The sequence below is a fragment of the Helianthus annuus genome, chromosome 1, assembly GCF_002127325.2.
Source record: "Helianthus annuus cultivar XRQ/B chromosome 1, HanXRQr2.0-SUNRISE, whole genome shotgun sequence".
NCBI classification, from domain to species: Eukaryota; Viridiplantae; Streptophyta; class Magnoliopsida; order Asterales; family Asteraceae; genus Helianthus; species Helianthus annuus.
This window is the reverse complement of record NC_035433.2, coordinates 70329995-70345495: the sequence shown is the minus strand read 5'-3', so window position 1 is coordinate 70345495 and position 15501 is coordinate 70329995. Positions and strand designations below refer to the sequence as shown.

Here is a 15501-nt window from a genome sequence, read left to right as displayed (position 1 = left end):
AACATTGTTTCAGTTTCTGCTTTGCATGGACAAGATTTCAATTATCATTTTAATGGTGAATTTATTTCTGCTTATTTTAATGATGTATTTTACTTTGATGCAAAACCAAACAATGGAATCTATGAGATAGAAATCCAAAACAATAACATATTATGCAACATCTCCCACAAAAGTAATAAGTTGGACTTTAACGATACGTATATGTGGCATTGTAGACTTGGTCACATAAGCGAGAACCGTGTTAAACAACTTAAAACCGCAGGAATCTTAGATTCTAAGGGTTCGGAAACATTTGGCAAATGCGAATCATGCTTAAGTGGAAAGTTAACAAAAGCACCTTTTTCAAATGTTGGAGAAAGAGCTAATGATCTGTTGGGACTTGTACATACAGATGTATGTGGTCCATTCAGAACAATGTCAAGACATGGAGAAAGATACTTTGTTACATTCACTGATGATTTCAGTAGATATGGTTATGTTTATCTTATGAAGCATAAACATGTGACATTTGAAAAGTTCAAGGAGTACCAAAACGAAGTAGAGAATCAGCTAAATAGAACTATTAAGATGCTTCGATCAGATCGAGGCGGTGAATATCTTAGTCAGGAGTTCATCGACCATCTAAAGGATTGTGGAATAGTTTCACAGCTCACTCCGCCTTGAACGCCACAACATAATGGTGTGTCTGAACGGAGAAATCGAACTCTATTAGATATGGTTCGATCAATGATGTGTCGAACAACTCTTCCACGCTCCTTTTGGAGTTATGCTCTGGAAACTGCCGCAAAACTTGTGAATATAGCTCCAACGAAGAAGGTTGACAAAACGCCTTATGAGATATGGCATGGAAAGAAACCAAAAGTATCCTATCTCAAGGTCTGGGGATGTAACGCTTATGTTACTCTAGAATCTTCGGATAAACTAGATCCCAGAGGCGAAAAAGTGGTTTTCGTCGGATACGCTAAAAGGATCGGTTACCTTTTCTACCATCCCACTGAAAATAAGATTTTCACTAAACGCAGAGGCACTTTCTTGGAGGAAGAGCTTCTGGCACGAGGGATTGGAGAAAACCATGTGGATCTTGAAGAAATTCGAGAATCACAAGTGACTGAACCAGTTGTTCAGACAGAACCAGAAGTAACTGATCTAGTTGTTGAAGTTGAGCCTGAGAGGACTCAAGAAACAACAGAAACACCAAGTGTTCGAAGAAGTATTAGGGATCGTCGTGCACCTGAAAGGTATGACGATATCTTCATGATTGATGAAGCTGAACATGCTACTTACAAAGCTGCAATGTTGGATTTAGAATCCAAGAAATGGCAAGAAGCCATGAATGCAGAGATGCAATCCATGTATGATAACCAAGTCTGGGATTTGGTTGATCTTCCTACCGAAGGTCGGACTGTAGGAAACAAATGGATCTTCAAGAAGAAGACCGACATGGATGGAAATGTGCAAACCTACAAAGCAAGGCTTGTAGCAAAAGGGTTCACTCAGACTCAAGGAATTGATTATGAGGAAACTTTCTCGCCAGTAGCCATGCTTAAGTCTATTAGAATTCTACTTGCCATTGCTGCATATTATGACTATGAGATATGGCAAATGGATGTCAAGACCGCGTTCCTTAATGGACACTTACTTGAAGACGTCTATATGGTTCAACCTGAAGGTTTTGTCGATCTAAATAATCCTAATAATGTGTGCAAGCTAAATAAATCCATCTATGGATTGAAGCAAGCATCTCGCAGCTGGAATCTTCGTTTTGATCAGAAAATTAAAGAGTTTGGCTTCATTAAAAACGAAGATGAACCATGTGTTTACAAGAAATCTAGTGGGAGCTGTATCACTTTTCTAATTCTGTATGTAGATGACATACTAATCATTGGAAACAATATCCCTATGCTAAAAGATGTTAAGGCTTGGTTGGGAAAATGTTTCGCAATGAAAGATCTTGGTGAAGCCGCTTATATTCTAGGAATAAAGATTTATAGAGATAGATCAAAGCGGTTATTAGGTTTAAGTCAAAGTACATATATTGATAAGGTCATACGACGCTTCTCAATGCAAGACTCAAAAAGGGGGCTCTTGCCCATGGCACATGGAACCATTCTTAATGGTGAGCAGTGTGCTAAGACCGAAGAGGAAAAGAAGAAGATGGAAAGAGTTCCATATGCTTCTGCTATCGGTTCCATCATGTACGCCATGTTATGTACTAGACCTGATGTCTCGTATGCTCTTAGCATGACGAGTAGATATCAACAGAATCCAGGAGAGAGTCACTGGGCTGCAGTGAAGAACATTCTTAAGTACTTAAGAAGGACTAAGGACATGTTCTTAATATATGGAGGACTGGATGAGGAGCTATCAGTTAAGTGTTATACTGATGCAAGTTTCCAGACTGATCGTGACGATTCAAGATCACAGACGGGATATGTTTTCATTCTGAATGGTGGGGCTGTTACTTGGAAGAGCTCGAAGCAAAGTGTGGTTGCTCAATCCACCTGTGAATCGGAATACAATGCTGCATCGGATGCTGCTAAGGAGGCTGCCTGGATGAAGAAGTTCATTACTGATCTCGACGTTGTGCCTAGCATAAAGAAACCAATCGAGATGTTGTGTGACAATACTGGTGCCATTGCTCTTGCAAAGGAACCAAGGTCGCATCAAACCACAAGGCATATACTTAGAAAATTCCACTATATTAGAGAGATAATAGAGCGTGGAGACATCGTAATAAGCAAAGTTCATACGGATCTAAATCTGGCTGACCCCTTTACTAAGCCTCTACCTCAAGCTAAACATGAGGAGCATGCTGGAAAAATAGGGCTTAGATTTGCTAGACAGTGGGCATGATCTGTAGTTAGTATTGGTGTTTTAATTTTGAACTAAAACAGTTACATTAAAATAGTTATTTGATTTATTGGTTAAATGCAAGTTTAATTATTTTGTAACTGTGTTCGTTTTGTATGTTTATATCCTTGAATAAGCGTATTCTAAAATATCCGTAGTCGATCAAATTACATGGGAATGAATTTGAATGTAAGACTATTGTGAATTGAGATGATTGTATTCATGAGATGAATAACTCAAGAGTTTGAAAATCAAAATTCACAGATATCACTAGGGAATGATATTGGATGTAACTCGCTTCAAAACGATCTCCATGGATCTAAGTCATGAGATGTTTTGATATTGACTATTGGGGTGCCCGCGCGATGCGGCGGGGGCGACATTTGCATTGCGGTAGTTGTTTCGAATGATTTATTTTGTAATTTTTCCGAAAGGTTTTACGTAAGTAACTTCATTGTGGTAGATAGTCGTTTACCCGCGCGATGCGGCGCGAAACATATCACTTTGGTTGGTGAGTTTAGGGCTATGTACAGGGCGGTTCGGTTTTATGCCATAACCAAAACCAAATTCGCGATGCAAAGGAAAACACAACACTTGTTAGTAATTTTAAGGGTGTGGCGATTTACAATAGGATACTCATTTAGCGTTAGTTTATTAGTCGTCTCGTGATTTATTGAATAGTACTAAGTTAGTTTTCATATTCGTGATATGTTGGCACTCGTTTTTTTGTTAGTTTATCAATTCTTTTGCGATATACCTTTGTTCATTTTTTTAGCTGTAGGTTCGGCATGATATATCTTGCCTTGAATGTTTTTGGAATTTTTGAAGTGAGTACGAAGAAAATTTGAGGTTGTTAGATACGTTTAACCAATTTGATAAACTATGAGTTTAAAGTTGATGTAGGATAGCGTAATTAAGTTAAAGGGAAAACAGTTAACTAACTTACTGACTTTTAATGTCAAATATTGATGGATATACTAATTTGTTTCTTCAAGTTTTGAAACCTTTCGAACTTAACTTAAAAATAATGTGAAAATTGTTAAATTTTATCCCTATCCAAAATTTAGAACTTTATTACATTTTAAAAATCAGGTTATAAGGTTAAAGTACACATGGCAACGTCGTCGCTTATAAAAAACATACACCATCAAAATCAAGAACTATAATTATATAATACCAAGTTACAATCAATGAGTTATATATTCAATGGTGAAGTGGGATTTGATGGCACTGAAACGATGTTAAAATGGGATGCGCCATATATGGTCAATTAACGGTAATTTATAAACATGATTTTAACTCTAAGATTTATTGAATAACTTAATTGTTTAGTTTAAAAAACAATATCAAACGAATTATAACATAGAATACAATTAAGTTTCTGAAAAAAAAAGATAAAATAGGAAATGTAAGATAAATCATCAAGCACAAGTACGATTGGTGTTCATCACATGCAAGAGGATATGTTTAAAAAGGAGAAGTTTGACCGCCTAAGTCTGTAGTTATGAAGTATAAAAACATGTTTTCAATTAAGTTTTGCTTGCATGTAATTTTTTGCTACACGCACTTGTAATGTACAGAAGCAAACGACTCCATCATCCGATGAAATATACACAAGCACTCAGATGCTTATTTTGAGTGCCCCTAGCCAGCAACTTAGATGTTGCTACACGTATTCTTCTTTTTGCCTCAAGTTCCAATCTTCTTGAATTTAAACAAGATGAAATTGGGAAGATTGACACAGATCTTATCAATGTTCGTTTGTCATCCCTATTTTTACTAAAGTTTGAAAAGAACTTAAAACTTTTAGCAGCGCCATATCTTCTTCTGATGCTAGTTATAATCGTATCACATGACTCATCTTCCTTGTAAACACCTCTTCTTCAGAGACCCTGTTGCCAAGTGTTTTTAAGGCGCTCCAATAACTCTCCATCTTTACTCTGTGATGCAGCTTTTGCAGCGTCTTTAGCCATGCCTATTCGTGCATACGCCTGTTCCACACAAATAAACTTTTCTTATTAGCCTGCCTATACACTTTTGTATAAACTATTTACTTGCATCAGCAAGTAAACACATGTATCTAAGCCTAAGCTGAATCTATGACAATTAGCCTTGAAGTTTAATGAAAGTCTACGGCAACTATAAACTCAACCAATAGGAATATGTCACCTCCTTTGAACCCACTCCAACCCATTTGACCACTAAAAACCACAATTCATTTACATAGCTGGCCAGCTATAATCACTAATTGTTTAAAAAAAATTGGAACTAAAGCCATTGTTGGTAATCCCTTTTTACTACATTGCTAAAGGGCGAGCAAATAGAATATGATTTTGATGATCCCTTTTTACTATATGGATCGAAACGGGGTCGATTCGGGTCGGGTTTCGGGCCGACACGGGTTTCTACACGGGATGGGTTTCGGATCGCAGCGGGTTTTGGGCCGAGACGGGTTTTGTACCGTTTCGACGCTTTCCGTTTCAACATGAACCGTTTCGACGCGAACCGTTTCGACCCGTACTGTTTCGACCAGTACCGTTTCGACACGAACCGTTTCAACGCGTACCTTTTTAAATGACCGTCTAATGCGATTCACGCTGTTCACTATTTTATATTTAGCGGGTCTCTTTTAGTCAAACTTTACTTTGGAATTCATAACTTACCAGTCATATCAATAATTACACATTTTACAGATGTGCCATTATTAGCTGCTAACCACTCTTCCACTTCTCTAATCCATCTCCATATCCTGCAAAAGAAACCGAAACTTCAACAGCCCGAGATGCATTTCCAACTTGTAACTTTTTGCATTAACGACTTGTATATCATACCTTTCTTGTAGATACATATTGGATCCATATATAAACTGGCCCACCGTGAACCGGCTCGTCTCTATGGTTGAAGTGATCACCCGTACCGTTTCGAATCGAACCGTTTCGACGCGGACCGTTTCGACCAGTACCGTTTCGAACCGAAAAAAATTGACCCTTGATGTACAATCTGTTTAAAAAAACATTTTTAACCGTTCCGACCGGAACCCGTTTCGACCCGAACCAAAACAACCCCTTTTTAATTACCCCGTTTTGACCCGAATCGGTTTTGACTCATGACCCGACCCGACCCGTTTGCCAGGTCCACTTAAGATGTTCCAAGAGATATTGAATAGTCTGCATAACATGTGTTTTCCTGCAAGATGCCAGCAATAAATAAATAATACATAAATTAAACTAAGTGAGAAGGTACACATTAACAATATTGTTCAAGTATGAGCCTTAAGATGTGGATCATGCTACTGACCTAATAATTTAAAAGATGTTAACAGATTCAATACCAGGTTATTAAAATCAAAGTGCAAAAGTGTATAATGACACTACAATGTTAATCAAAAAAAAAAAAAATAGAAATGAGGATTGTCATTATAATAACACCTGTTAACCATATATGATAAAAATTAGGAAACTTTTGTATCCTATCTTCTACTGATTTACACATGATTTGAATTGCAGAAATAAAATGTCATGATATTCCTACCTCTTGACCATGAAGTGGGAAAATCGTATGCATTATATGGTCACCGCCTATAATCAAGGTGTGTAGAAAGAAGCGAGTCAGAAACACCATTTGATAGATCAAACTCATTGTCGATATCACCAAATCCTTCCTCATTTTCATCAACATCAACTCTTGTAAATACACTATATGCTTCTCCTTCAGCTGGATGATATATCTCAACATTATGTCTAAAAAATACAAACTTTTACATAGTAGAGGGTAGAAACATGGGTAGGTCGAGTGAGTTCAGTACGGGTCAGAATTGTTCGTTTTTAATATGGGAGGCTGGGTTGCTCTGGGAGAAAATTCATCCATTTTATTTTTTATCATAATATGCAACAATATATTGCATGATTCCTTTCAACTCTCCATACTTTATGACCGGAAACATGAGCAATGTCAAAACATTCAATCAATGGGCAACCAGTGGGAGCGAAAACATTATTATTTTATTGTTACCAGAATCGAAGCAAATCAAAATACATGATGAATTCAAAGTATCATAAAACATATTTTTATTTACCTTCAACGAAACCCTAGTCTCCTCCACCGGAGTTCATCAGAGGTGTCGAAACCATTGTCGGAAAGCTGTAACAACCAGTCAAAATCGTCATTACACGGATCAATCTAACAACCAATGGAAGTGGAGAAAGACTTACCGGACCATCGTCTTCGCCGGAACCCTTGGAATCTATCGATAATATTTACGTGATTCTTAAGGACCACCATCGTCACCACCGTATGGAAAGTTCTAGCCGAATCATTACCTCCGTTTATAGCTTGCCCAATCCGTCTTCACCATCGGATTTCCTGCCTTCTGATTAACAAGTTGTGGTGAGAAAAGAATAAACTCAAGTGTTTTTAACCAGCAACACAGACTTTCCAAAGAATACAAGGTGCTAGCTGCAAGTACATAAGAGGACCAGTTATGATTGCCTCAACTAATATGTACATATATTACCTCCCTAAAAGGATTCAAAGTGTGAGTTCTTGTCAGACAACCTCCATGCTAATCTGCATCACTTCATTCCAAAAACCTTAACGTTAACACAATTACATATAAATTGCATACATTTAAATTTAAAATAGCATACCTGTTTACCGGGTCAAAATGATGGCGTGGAAGCTGATGTGTCAGATTGTCTTGTGTTAATCTCTTCACCAATATACAGCCGTTTGAGAAGCTATGGTCGGCAAATGATGAGATCATAGTAGCAGCCTGAATTCAACAAGTTTTCTCTAGGTATCCTAAGATTGTCAAACCTGAAACACATGTAGACTCGAGATTAATACTAACCCTGGTCGTTGTCCACCGTCTGTGTTGCCTTCCATAACGCTGGTCGTTGTCCACGTTAATGACCACACAACCACAGGTCGGTGGTTATTTACCATTTAAACAAACGGGAACTCGATTAGGGTTTGGAGGTTTACCTTAGCCGGAGTACCTTCAGATCTAATCTGGAAAAACTGATGCTCTTTTTCTTCTTCGGTTTAATGATGGAGAGAGAGAGAGAGAGAGAGAGCAGATCGAGATCCTGGTTATCATCTGAGAGTGGGTTTGAAATTCAAAATATGATTATGGGTTTTTCTTGTCCCACCTAACTGTGCGTTTTTGAAGGGAAGGGCTTTATGACTTTTTCCTAATTTGATGTGCTTGAAATGCTTGCACATGAGCTTTAAAAGTTAATAAAAGTTGGCTTTAATTAATTGTACATTTACATAGTCAAAGCGGGTTTGGATAAAAAAAATGTTGGCTTTAATCAATTGTACATTTACGCATCTGCTATTTGTACTTTATGAACGCACAGCGAAACTAAAAAAAGAAAACTATCGAAACGTTTAAAAAAATGTGCCGATCGTCATGGTACCTTTAGATTTTTTTAAAACATTACAGGTTGTAACATATCGCAGGAATACGTTAAAGAATTAAAGAGGGGGGAAAGTGTAACTAATTACCCATAATTATGTTAAATGTAAAGGATTTAAATGTAAGAGATTGAGGGACTAAAAAATAATTATGGTTTAAAAGACCAATTTACCCTCATTCTAGGGGTTTATTTATAAATAAAGGGAGAAGAAGTTCTTAACTTTTGGGAATCCTTCCCTCCTGCATTATAATATAGTATAGAAATGTTCAATCTGTCCTTTTTCCTTAGGCACATATTAAACTACATTGATCAAGGACAATCTTTGATGTTATCTAACACTGTCCTGAAACATGGGTAGTAATCCGGGTAGTGTTGGGAGGAATCCAAGGTCAAGTGGGAGTTGTATGATGCTGATGGAATTCTGTACTTCTATAGGATTAGAAGTTTAGACATTCTGGCGCCCTCGTTAACTCAAACTGGAATAAACGCGTGGCCACGCTCGAACTAAAAGTAGTTCGTTAGACCACTTTGAATTAAAGACGAGAATAGAGAATGGTTGATCACTATATAAGAATGAATGATCCATGTCTTATGATCAACGAATGTTCTATACAGAAGGGACTTATTGATAGAATTATCAGGGCTATAGTATTTGGTTAAGTAAAGTGTTACTTGAACGCAAAGAACTAGTTGACGACTGTAAAGTGTCATGCCGTGTTAAGAGCAGTGCGATGCAGCTAGGCGTCCAACTCTGCACACGTTGACTCATTTAATTAAAATCGTCCAAGTGGGAGATTGTTGGATATATGTATGTCCGAAGTTAATTAAAGTCAACGTAACTAACTCGGTACGATCCGAAGAGTTACACGTTGGTACACGAATCGTATATGTTCACGAGTAGGTAGATTATTATTTGTGAAATAATAATAGTTTAAACCCGAGGGACTTAATATTAATTAGATTATTATTAAGAGGATTATAATTGTATAATCTTAAAGGGCCTTAATGTAAGATTGGGTTTTATAAAAGGATGTTTAAGGTGGAAACCCTAGACACACTTTTATAAAACACAAAACCCTAGCCACCCTCCTAAGCTTGGCCGCCATCCTCTTGCCGTCAACCAAGCATCGCCGCCGCCTCCTTCTTGGCCGGTTCTACTCTCGGGTATCTTGTGCTCGGTTGTGAACTTCCTACTAGCGAGGATTCGTTGTAACCCGCGTGTTACAATTCCGGTGTAGTCGTCAAAGGTTGATTACTAAAACCCTCTATGGTTGTTTATTCCTTTTATTTGTTTATACGCGTATAACCTTGATCCTGATTGGGAATATTTATTAATCGGATTAATAAATCAAATTTATATAATCGGCTTTTGGTAAATTATATAAATCGCTTCCGCTAATATTATGATACACTGATTCCCAACAGCTTGGTCACCACTTCTTTATGCCACGACTTTTTCATCCCGTATTCCTTCATCACCCATATCATAAATTGAGAATCGTAGGTATCAGATTGACTTAAACAACCATTTAAGACTGCCAAACTTTGGAAATGGATGCTACTATCTTCTATAGCTTCAGATGGGGGAGATGGAAATAACTGAAATGTCTCCTTGTCGAAATCGAAAGTACAAAGCTTTTCTGGGGCATCCTGGTCAACAACCATCCAATGAGCTTTGCCGTATAGAAATGGCCCATCCCACCCACTGAGCCAATATGGGACATGGCCAAGACTCCTCCACTGGCCCGTGCCAAGGGTGAAAACCTCGGCTTCTAATAGACTTGGTCGAGACGTACTTCCATATTGGTTTGGTGGAATATCCCCTTGGAAAGTCCGTATAACTTTGTATTCCTTCGTCTGTAAACCGACTCCAAAACCATAAACGATTATGGCATAACCTTCTCTATAGTATTTTTGCCTAGGGAGGATCATGTATTCTCTGGTAATGGGATTGCATATAAAAGTGTTATCACCTTCAGGACCAAATTTCCATAAGCATAGCAAACCATTGACTGAGCCCACCTGTTGTATTTGAACATTTTGGAAAACCGGTGCAAGACTCAGATCAAGGCTCATGACAGGGTCATGGAGTAAACGGTGGTCATCGTCACTAATCTCCACCCACTTCAATACGCCTGGTTTACAGTAACCGGTCATAAGCTGCTCAGATTGATGCCAGATCATCAAACCAGCAGGTGATCGCGAAAGGTGAATATTAGCAAAGTGAGACTCCGAAACTATATTTCGCCACTTCTTGCATACGCACCTGCAGTGGATTATTGTCTTGACCGGAAGTCTTGAAAGAATATCAACCATGATGTTTGATGGTAAGTCCTCCATTGATGGTAAATGAAAACTACTATTTGAGGGTGGTATCAAAACAATTAGATATTGATTCTGGGTTTGGTCATTGGTGGTGTTGCTGGTTGTGGATATGTATTGCTTTTATACTGAAGAAAATTATACAAGTCATCTACTTGGAAGACACAAAAATTTTTTTTGACAAGTGCTTGTTCAAATACGCCATCATCTTTGACCATGTCGTGAGTTGGGTCAACTTCCTATAAGACTATGTGTAGTGGGGCATTATAGGGCAAAAAAACGCCCCCTTCCCCATTACATAGGGCATTATTTTTGAAAAAAAAATTGGTGGGGCATTATATATAAAACGCCTAACATGGTTTGTAGAATGGTTGACTGGGTTTGACCCACCAATGAGAAAATAGTTTGCTTTTTTTTGTTTAATGATTGAAAGGGGCATTATCAGCCATTATTCCCACTACGCCCTTTTTACAATAACGCCCCATGCTGACTGGACTGCCACATGTCGAATAATCCCCATGATGGAGGCATTATTTTGTTTAACCACTACAAATAGTATAAATAAACTATATGCTCACTTCTTTTAACTTGTGACTTTTAATGAGAACATAATTGTTATTTATAAATATGAGTCCAACTTTTTACCTTTAGCTTTTTCTTTTTTCTTAAAGCAACGCAACTTTACTCTTACTGTATGTGTAGTGGGGCGTTATGCACCCACATAAAGCTCTTATAAAGCCCCAAACACCATTACGAAAGGCTTTATGAGATTAAAAAATGGGGGAGGCGCCATATATATAGCGCCGGTGATAGGGGTTGTTTTCAAAGTTTGGACCAATCAAAATGAAGCAAGGTTTTTATAATTAATTAATAAAATTGAAAATTAATAATTAGGTAATGATAGGTAGGGGCTTTATGACTACGGGCTCTAGTGATATAACGACTCATGTTACCCCCGTGTGACGTGGCATGACACGTGTCGTATAACGCCCCACAAGGGGCTTTATGACTACGGATAGCCTTAGAAGTGTAATTTACAATGATGCGAATTAAACCCTAAAATTAAAGGGTGTGGGAGGCATGGGAGGCATGGTTTCAGAAATCGACTCTCGCTTTGGAAGGCAAAGACATTATCGTATGGTGGTAGAATAACACTTATAAAATCGGTTCTTAATTCTCTCTCCACTTATTACTTCTCGCTATATAAAGCTCCAATTCAAGTGTTGGATTCTCTGGACAAAATTAGGAGGGTGTTCTTTTGGGGAGGATCGGAAGAGAAGGCAAAGATGAATTGGGTTGCTTGGGATAGAACCATTGCTCCTATCGAGTACGGGGGACTCGGATTCGGTTCACTCAGAGACGCAAACTTGGCAATGCTAGCAAAATGGTGGTGGAGGTTCAAGACGGAAAAAAAGGATTATGGAGGAGGATTGTGTGGGCTATACATCATAATTCAAGAGCATGGAGTGACATCCCTGCGAAGATTTCGGTGCCCGGGCCGTGGAAGAACATTGTTAACATTCGGCTAAATATGGATAATGTGGATGTGGACCTAAATCGTGTTGTATCAACAGAGATTACCAATGGACTCACAACTGAATTTTGGTTAGACAATTGGGCCAGCTCTGGCCCATTGTATAAGCTATTTCCGAATCTGTTTAAACTGGAAATAGAGAAGGAGTGTTCGGTGGCGGATCGACTGGTTATGGGCAGTTGTGGTATGTCGTTTAATTGGAGGTGGTCGAGGCCGGATTTTAACTTTTCGGAGCAAACGGAATTACAACAGTTGGAAAATGATCTAGAGGCGACTAATTTGACGTCGGGGTGTGATAAACGGAGCTGGAAATATGATAATGCAGGTGAGTTTAGAGTATCCTCTTTTAAAAAATTTATTAGTATGCATAATAGAATTCGGCCTAGTCGAGTCTTCGAGTGGAACAATTGGGTACCCAAAAAGGTGGCAATAGTGGCGTGGAGGGCGGTAATGGAGAGGTTACCAACTAAGTGCGCACTCTCGAACCGGAATATCGTTATTCAGGACCGGTTTTGTTCGTTATGCGGTAATTATGAAGAAACCAGTGATCATATATTCGTTGCTTGTCACTTTGCGCAAGTTATATGGCAATACATAGCGGATTGGTGCAAAATTCCCCCAATTATTGTTTTTGATATTAAAGATCTTTTGGAGCTACATGGTTTAGGTCCGGGTTCGAGGAAAAAGAAAAAAGTAATACATGCTATCGTTCTAGTAGTCATTTGGTGCATTTGGAAAATAAGGAATGATAGTGTATTTGGACAAGCTATTCCAAATACGACTAAAGTACTGGATGAAGTGAGATCTATGGCGTATCTGTGGATTAAAAATCGATCAAGGGAGGCGGAGCTCACATGGGAAAATTGGTGTAGGTTCAATTTATTTGGCTAAATTGTTTGTGTAATCTTGTATAATTTGGTGTACCTTGTAATTATGGTGTATAGCACCTTGCTATAATGAATAAAATTTTGTCGGCCGTTCAAAAAAAATATCACATAGGACCATTAATAGATTATTATATAATCCCCTTGCTTCATCCACCATGGTTGGCATGAATTAAACCATGGCAACCATGAGCCTACTTTCCTTTTTAAATATTTTCTTTTCCTTTTCACAAAAATAAATTATAATAACAGAATAGTGGTTTGGTCATGAACATACCCTTAGGATAGTGGTTTTGAATGATAGATTAGAAGTTGGTGACATGACGCTGATATGGAGGGTCATGGTGACCATAAAGGTCATGACCACACCCTATAGCCTAACCTTTCAAAAAGACAAAATTTATCCGACTCCTGAGTAACTCTAGACCATCGGCCCTTTGGTGATTAATTTTTTAGTTAGAATAATTTCGTTGCGAAATATATAACTTGTGTCTTTAAGTCGCTACAGATCAACTTTGTGTATATATAATTTATTTCCGGCGGCACACATGATTCCGATCAGCAATGGCAGCAAAGTTGCTTATTTGGGTTTGGGTCTAACGGTGGTAACCGGTTTCGAGCTAGGGTTAAGGTGAAACTTTTTTTTTTGTTTAGTTCGGAGAGCAAGTTCAGGACTGGTCATGGTTGGTTTGGTTCCGCAGGACTCAAACACGGTAGTTTGACTCTTACGTATAGTCGGCGAAAGAAGAGATTAATAGCTGAGGTTGTAGAAGGAAGGCCACCGGTACATAGGATTCGTTGTATACATCATTGATGTCTCCAATGTTAACTGCAACAAACTACAACATTTGGGCAATTATACTAAGGACAATATTCAGAGTACATAGGATATTGCAAGCACTCGAACCTTGCAAGCACTCGAACCTGGTTCAACAAGTTGATGACAAAAAGCATGACATGGCAGTAGCTCTATTGCTCCAGGCGATTCCAAATGAGCATGTATTCCAGGTGCCTCAATATAAGACGATAAGGAAAATCTGGGAGGTGTTAAAGACTCGGCATGTTAGGGTTGAACGAGTATGGGAAGCAAGGATTGAATCGTCAGAGGGTGAGTTCGAATCTCTAAAGATGAAATAGACATAGTGGATTGATTTGTTCGCAACCAGTAGTAGTCAATTGGTAGGCCTTGGAACAATCTATAAAGGCAAAAAGCTAATCACGAAGATTTTAGGATCGGTTCTGGCCAGGTGTATTCTAATTGTGGTGTCAATCGAACAATTTGAAGAATTTTAATCTTTGATGTTCCTAAATGCTATCGTAGACTGAAAACGTTTGAAGACAAAATTAAGGGTATTGAATCTTCAGGACAGAATTAAAATAAATTAATGTTCGCCAGTTGTTAATTGTCCTTGAATCAAAACCCTATGAGAATACAGGGGGTGTGGGCGAGGTCGTTCAAATAACCAAGGTTAGGGACGTGGACGTGATTTATGTCAAGGGTGTGATACGGGTCAGAACCAAGAGAGTGGTAAGAATCGTGGATCTAAAAACTCTAGTCAGAAGGGTAATGCCAACTGAGAAAAGGTAAGAAAGATAAATAAGAAATTCAATGATTCAGATTGTAGAGGCATGTTTTGTGACAATAGCCTAGATGATAGCTTTTGTAATTATTTATACCTATATCTGTATCTTTTTTTTTTGAACGGCCAACAAACTCAATCCCAAGTACTCTCGGGGCACCCACTGGACAAACGGAGTACTCCGAGAGTAACCCGAGTCCACCACCAATTTCGGGGAAAACCCGGTTACCCACCCGCCCGTAGGCACGACAGTGAAATTACCGGTAAAACCCGTTTGGCTCAAGGATCCAACTCAGGTTTCCCTGGGTCTCCTATCATTGCCCACCAATGCCCCACTCTGCACCAAGTGGGAGTTGAACATGCATCTCTCAAGAGAAATACAAGTCCTCCACCACTTGATCTAGAGATCATTGGCACCTATGTCTATATCTATACTATATAATAAAAGAACATAATGAGGGACACGTGTCATTCATTGGAGCCATCTATTTTTTTATTTTTTCCACCAATTTAAATTAAAAGATAATTATACAATTGTATAGGAGATAATTTACTTAAAATATGAGCTATACCTATATTCAATTATACAATTGAATCTATACATATAATAAAGTAAACCAATCAAAGACACATGGCAATCATTGAGACTATCTAAAATTCTATTTTCCCACAAAAGCATAATCCCCTTATTTTCATAGTTAATCTAAATTCAAAAAGAAATAAAATTAATAATATATTTAATCACGCAAGTTGGATAAACATCAATTAAATTCAAGATCATCAAAGATAGTCAAAATTAGATAAAAAGGTGAGTCATAAAATTATAATATATTTTTTAATATAGCTTTAATATATATATATATATATGACAAAAAAAATATTATTGTTTTATTATTATTTGTTGTGAAACT

General features: G+C 38.0%; 2 protein-coding genes and 1 long non-coding RNA gene across 3 annotated transcripts; 1 reads left to right on the top strand and 2 right to left on the bottom strand.

Moving 5' to 3' along the window:
* Positions 1 to 4236: 4236 nt before the first annotated feature.
* On the bottom strand, positions 4237 to 8010 carry LOC110868372. Its single transcript, XR_004866078.1, has 8 exons — positions 7834 to 8010; positions 7497 to 7665; positions 7364 to 7424; positions 7062 to 7219; positions 6382 to 6990; positions 5682 to 6036; positions 5514 to 5599; positions 4237 to 4841 (listed from the first exon to the last, which is right to left on the bottom strand). It is a non-coding gene; the product is annotated as an uncharacterized LOC110868372 (long non-coding RNA).
* A 1661-nt stretch (positions 8011 to 9671) lies between these two features.
* Positions 9672 to 10690, bottom strand: LOC110904749 (F-box protein At3g07870). The gene has a single exon (XM_022150638.2). The coding sequence runs from the start codon at positions 10608 to 10610 to the stop codon at positions 9672 to 9674; it is 939 nt and encodes a 312-aa protein (XP_022006330.1). The 5' UTR covers positions 10611 to 10690.
* Positions 10691 to 11976: 1286 nt separating this feature from the next.
* Positions 11977 to 13017, top strand: LOC110904671. Its single transcript, XM_022150540.1, has one exon. It carries the CDS (start codon positions 11977 to 11979, stop codon positions 13015 to 13017), a length of 1041 nt encoding a protein of 346 aa, XP_022006232.1.
* The last annotated feature ends 2484 nt before the right edge of the window (positions 13018 to 15501 follow it).

Excerpts from the sequence above, each read along its gene's own strand:
- LOC110904749 (XM_022150638.2), bottom strand. The coding sequence starts at position 10,610 with ATGGAGGACTTACCATCAAACATCATGGTTGATATTCTTTCAAGACTT.
- LOC110904671 (XM_022150540.1), top strand. The coding sequence starts at position 11,977 with ATGGTGGTGGAGGTTCAAGACGGAAAAAAAGGATTATGGAGGAGGATT.